A 6,000-nucleotide genomic window follows, 5' to 3' on the forward strand; every position below is an offset into this window, starting at 1 on the left:
AGCCAGATAAAAGGCAAAGGGAACATTGGCTAGAAAGGTAAACAAGTCAAATAAAGGCAGACAAAGAAAAAGACATGGAGACACTGACTGAACGTCAGACAACTTCACACACAGACAAAAACGACAAAACAAAATAAAGCAGCTGATTAGTTTTAATAATTGATAAAGACCATACAAGCCCTCGGATGATCAAACTGTCATGGCTGCCCAGGGTCCTGTGGCGCGTCACTGATCCATGGCTGAGCTCCACCACTACAGAGCCCATTAGATCAGCTTTCAGCTCAGTGCTCAAACACAAACACACTCTAATTCACCAACTTACACACTGATAAAATTAAGAAATGAGAAAACTGCAGCACATATCAGAGGAACTGGGTAATTCACTTATAAAGCATTCAACTAATTGATATAATGGGCCTCCAGAACAGGAAGCTGCTACTCTGGATGTTTCTCATTGTGCAAACAGGTCTCAAAAGATGTATGATTCCACTGTATTTAACCTTCTTAACATCTGCACTGCCATTTTCTCTGAGAGTCAGCAGATATGGAGAAATAGTTTAACACATAGAATTTAAAAAACTCTAATCCAAACACCAGCTTAACGTCAGACTACAAAAATGACCCATTCATTAAAAGCTCAGTGTGAGATTTGAATAGTTGTAGACGTGACAACATGTGTTTAGATGGATGTGTATAAAGTTCACTGAACACTCATTCTGGTGCAATAACCCACACAGTGAATCACCGTTTCAGCAGAACCTTTGAATGCTGGGAATGATGTCGTAACTCAATTTGAGAAGTGAAAGCGCCTGCACTTGCTTCACAGGTTGTTGTTTTTTTCACGTTACGTTAAACTTCCATGTCACTCGATACAGAATCCGACCAGAATTGTGGAAGTTATCCTATAGTGGGGTCAGATTACCAACCGACATGACACAAGAAGACGAGAGATCAAAAACACTGCAGGATTTTTCCCTGTGTGTGAAGTGTGAATGCCATCCATCCATCAACTATATCGCTTTTCCATTGAGCGTCACACGGGGCCAGCAGGAGCCAATCCAAGCTGACATTGGATGAAAGTTGGGGTACACCCTGGACAGGTAGCTGTTGTATCACAGGGCCAACATACACAGGCTCTGGATCAGTTTTAACGCTCGTCCATACCAATACTCCTGGAAACATGTGTCACATGCCCACGTACACTGGGCATGCGTGTGTCGGTGTGCGCAAGAATTGCTTGAATAATAGCTCTTCTCCTACTGCAATTGTATCATAGATAGATAGATTCTTTATTGTTCTCTTAGCATAACCAATATAGTCAGCAACGCTTGTAATTGGTTGTCCATGTTGCGTTCTATACTGGTAGCCGAGAAAGGGGGTCATGTGATAGGAGCCTGACGAATCAGTGAAGGCTATGTCATGACTGAAAAGATCCAATCAGCAAGGGGTTGTGAGTGTCTACAGCATCATTTCCAAACTTCAATCAGTTTTTGCTCGTCCAGGCTAAAACACAGTTCTCAACTATAACGGGGCCAGCAGCGTTTCCAAACTTCACTAAAACTCGTAGTAGTAGTAAAGTAGTGTGGACACCAGGCATCTCTGTAGCAGAGTTGATGAGTTTTCAAACAAAAGGTGAGGATGTAGCCTGAGACAACCATTCACACCTATGGTCAGTTTAGAGGCCTCAATAAGTCTGCATGTCTTAGGACTGTGGGAGGAGGCAGGAGGCCCCCAGAGAAAATACACACACACACACACACACACACACACACACACACACACACACACACACACACACACACACACACACACACACACACACACACACACACACACACACACACACACAGAGAGAGAGAGAGAGAGACAGAGAGAGAGAGAGAGAGAGACCTTCTTGCTGTGAAGCTCCATCGTGTGAATGGAATTACAATATACACCTTTTCTGCCTTCTTACTATGTAGGCAACATTCTTAATAAAGCAACACTGTTGAAGTGAGTTCAAGAACAACACTGGTGAAATATTTATTGCCCTTATCTGTAGTTGCATACAAATGTGGACAGATATCCTGTTCTACAATTATCAGTGTCGCCACACTTCAGAATATCTCCACAAACATTCATCACCATCCTCCCAACTCCATAACCCTCCACCGCTCCAACAAGAATTAAAATCTTGAACTCTGTCCCAGGCTTAATCATCAAGTACAAAATAAATCACTGAATGTGGGTCTTCACAGATACTGGATGATTTGCTTGGATCAGAAATGGTCAGTATGAGTGACGGCTTAGATAAACGTCTCTCTTGACACTGTTCTTTTCCAATAACAACACCCTCGCTGACCTGATGCCTCTAAGAACTGATGTAGCATCAGAACAACCTGTACACATCATCTCATAACTTGTTACTGATGCAACCAGCTCCTGTGTCCATGTCTGGCTTCAGATCATCACACTCCCTCTCCATGGCTCCAAGTCCTCTCCATCTCCTCAACACACCAGCTTGAACCGATATCCTCGTCTGGGACCTCGTCAGCTGACTTAAACTCAATTTGGGCCAGTATCTCAGTCTGGGAAGGGGGCTCCATGGTTAAGAGGATTACCCAGAATTCTCCAACGAGGTGCTCTCTCACTCCATGCCAACTCTTTTCATCCATCCGTCCATCTATCGTCCCTTCTTTCACTCCCTCCTCCTTCCATCGCTCAGTGTGTGGTTATCTTTGTCTGTTCTCCTCTTTCTACCCTTGTCAAGAAGACTATATTGTCCCTCTGTCACATGTTTTCCATACCCATCCCCCTTTTCTCCCTTTAACTACCTTGCTTCCCATCACAGTTTTAAACTTCTTTTCTCTTGGCCATAGCATGCACTCATATCTCTGAATCATTTATCACAAACAGCCAAATCTTGATGAACAGTCCCAAGCATGTTTGGTTAAATTATACAAAAACACTTAGAAGTGTATTTTTGTACAATCTACACACAGACTCGAAAAAGCTGCAGCGATACATCTCACTTATAAAGTTTCACTTCATTATGTGTATACGTTCGTGCTGACTGATATCACGAGGAAGGGCTTGGTGATGGGATGTCAAAGTTCACATTAGGAAACCAGAGTGTTCCGTTATTACTCCCATGGGAGCAGCTTTCAGCTGACCCCCAAAACCAGGAAGTGAAGTAAAACTCTAGTATATGAGGTGTCAAAGTCCAATGAACGCTCCATATTGATATGGAAATGAGGGGGAATGGTGGGGGCTGGGGGCGACACTCCACTCCACAGGGGAATTCCTATGGAAAGGGGGGAGGACTCCACACATTAGTTCCTGTCAAAGAGAAGGGATAAACGAGGCCATTAAGGCCTGCTCTCTGGGGAGTAGGCTATAGTGGGTGGGCGGGCTGGATAAGGCGGGGAAGAAAGCAGGGGGGGTTCCATAGCTGTTGACTAGGCTACCCCACAACAACCTGTCAGAATGCCCCCCTCTGTTCCACGCTGTCTTCACGTCGAGCACTGGCAAGTGCAGGCTTGAACTACAGTGGTGTTTTGGTGGCGACACTCTGGAGCATGTGTGGGGTCCACGTTTGTACGACATGCTTCTCTTCCCCGAAAAGAACACAGGACTTTACACTTTGTCCAAACCCTTTTTCAAGAGACCAGATTAACCCCTCGTTCTCGACCTGGGTAGACTCCTGTTGAGTCAAGGGACACAGTGTGACGGCAGATTGACAAATCTCACACCCGTGTTTGTGGATGTGTATTTTTTACAGCTGTGGTTGAGATTTATTTTAGACTTTGCTAAGCACTGGCCCCCCCACAAGTGTCAGAGGGGATGAATACTGAAGGGCAGTTTGCTGTGGAGGCATATGCTGGGGCGGTTTTTAAATGTGCAAAGCTGTATAATATCGGCTCAGATCAGTCTAGTGAAATACTGTCTGAATATTTAAACATTTTTGTCATGTAGCGGTGCTTCAGCATTACTCAGGAATACTACGAGTACTGACAAACAAGTACAAGGTTTTATTCCAAGTGTAAACAAAAGCGCATCAGATTAGCCAGTGGGCCTATAGTTACATTTAAATAACACTCAGAGGGAGAATAGTGAGGAACATAACCAGAATAAATCCCAAATTTAAAACAATTATAAATCTGATGTTTAAAGCGATTTTCAAGTTTTCAATTAAGAGAAGTAAATATTGCAAAGCAAAACAGGATCAATCAGAGGACTTTGGCACAAACACTGAAACAAGGAGAGGGAAGAGCACGAGTTATCGGCTTGGTCTTGGACCTTTTGGAGTCAACTCCGAGCCCATAAACCAAACAGCCCCCTGACTGTCTCACTCGAGTGTCAAATCGAGGCTGGTGGATCAAATCCCTGTGGCTCCGGGACGCCAAATGCAAGTGATCCACAATGAAACCCCGCCAGGAGGCACCTGTTGTGCCGTCTCCTGCCCCGGGTCCCTCTTTGTTCCCCCGCAGCCCGTGTCAGTTTGGGTGATTGGGAGAGGAGCAGTGAGCTGCAGAGGGCTCCTGGCTCGGCTCTGCGTCCACCAACACGGACATGCGCCACTTTTGTAAGAGTTGGCAAAAGCCAGAAATCACACAGACAGGACACACGTTTGGATGGAGCAAGAGGCGACCTACCTGTCCCATGTTCCTATAGCCGTATTTGTCCGCTATCCACTCGGCCACATCGGGTCCCCCGCCTATCCTCACTGCCCAGTGGTTGGTGTAAATCCGAGCTGTGCACGGCGGCGACGTGAGGCTGAGACTGAGCGCCAGGACGCACAGCAAGCTCCGTCTCCAAGCGGCGCTGCGGACCATCTTCTTCCCCCACTTTTAGCCCGACTCTTCTCCTCCTCCTCGGCCGACCACGCAGGCAACCAAACTTCTCTTCTCACCGAGCGAGACTCTCATAGAAACACAACTCTCCGGGCAGAAACACTGAAGAGAGGGAGAGGAGGGAGGGGGGGGGGGGAGGAACGGAGCCCCGAAGAGGAGGAAAAAAAGAAATTATGCCTTATCCTCAAACCTCTCGCTTCCACATGGGAGAGTTGGAAGTTTGCGTCTCGCTTCTCTCTCTCTCTCTCTCTCTCTCTCTCTCTTTTCCACGGAGGAGGAGGAGGAGGAAGTGTCCGTGCGCCGTGCGTCTTTACGCGCGAGTTCGTGTACGTGTGTGTGCGCGCGCGGGGCTTCTCAAAGCTGATTTCTCTTCTTCTCCATGAGCCGCTCGGATGTTGCTCGCTCAGCTCATCGGGCTTTCATGCGGCGAAATGGCTACAGCGCCTCCCGACTAATAACTAGCTGACACTCCGGAGAGTAGAGACAACTAAAGCCGCGGGGTTTCCCTGCCGAGCTCCGCTGGGTCTTAAAGACACTCTGCTTGGTTTCACCGGCCCTGCGCCACAGTCGGGGGGGGGGGGGCGTCAGGGGTCAGCCCCAGGGAGAATAATCCACTTCAAACCAAACTGTCTGGAATCCATTGCTGTCACATGAACTTGATTGTTTTTAAACGGTACTCTTTATTGTCCTGCAATGCACTTGAACTTGCAAGAGAGCTACAGCAAAGTGAATGTTCATGTCAATGTGGCTCCTTCCAGCAGGGAGGCAGTGATCCGATCTAGGTATTTACATAAAGCCCCTTTTCCACATGGTCAAAATAAAAAAAACACTAACATCTGGCTTTTGTCTGCAGAGGGACTGGATACAGTCGGTGTTCATCCCCTGGTTTTGACATTGGTTTTAATCGCCTCAGATCGTCAATGATGATAAGTGACAACCGGGTGAACGCGCTAATTTGACAAAACAGCGAGGTGAGAGACATCGAACATGATGAACTGGGGAAAAAAACAGAAAGGAAAACTCTTCTCCTGGCAGTGGGTAAGGAGTCAATTGCCTTTATTTAGCAGGTTTACCCACATAAAAAATACACACCTACCCACTAACTTTGGTGTAAAAAGGGTATAAGGCTACAACTTCTACATTTTAGTTTGAAAACGCATCGACTCTG

The 6,000-nt window shown here is 46.5% G+C and overlaps 1 protein-coding gene across 3 annotated transcripts in view; it reads right to left on the minus strand.

Annotated features, from left to right (window-relative positions):
- The window catches only part of pcsk5b (proprotein convertase subtilisin/kexin type 5b), a 78,158-nt gene extending 72,816 nt beyond the window's left edge, over positions 1-5,342 (minus strand). For 2 of the 3 annotated variants that reach the window (XM_034596734.1, XM_034596733.1), the window contains exon 1: positions 4,635-5,312. In XM_034596734.1, the coding sequence (XP_034452625.1) occupies positions 4,635-4,814 (180 nt within the window). In that variant the 5' untranslated portion in view covers positions 4,815-5,312. Of the gene's footprint in view, positions 1-4,634 lie in introns of all 3 variants that reach the window. The other variant, XM_034596735.1, reaches the window with a different exon arrangement.
- Positions 5,343-6,000: the final 658 nt, after the last annotated feature.

This window comes from Hippoglossus hippoglossus, chromosome 9, assembly GCF_009819705.1.
Source record: "Hippoglossus hippoglossus isolate fHipHip1 chromosome 9, fHipHip1.pri, whole genome shotgun sequence".
NCBI lineage: Eukaryota > Metazoa > Chordata > Actinopteri > Pleuronectiformes > Pleuronectidae > Hippoglossus > Hippoglossus hippoglossus.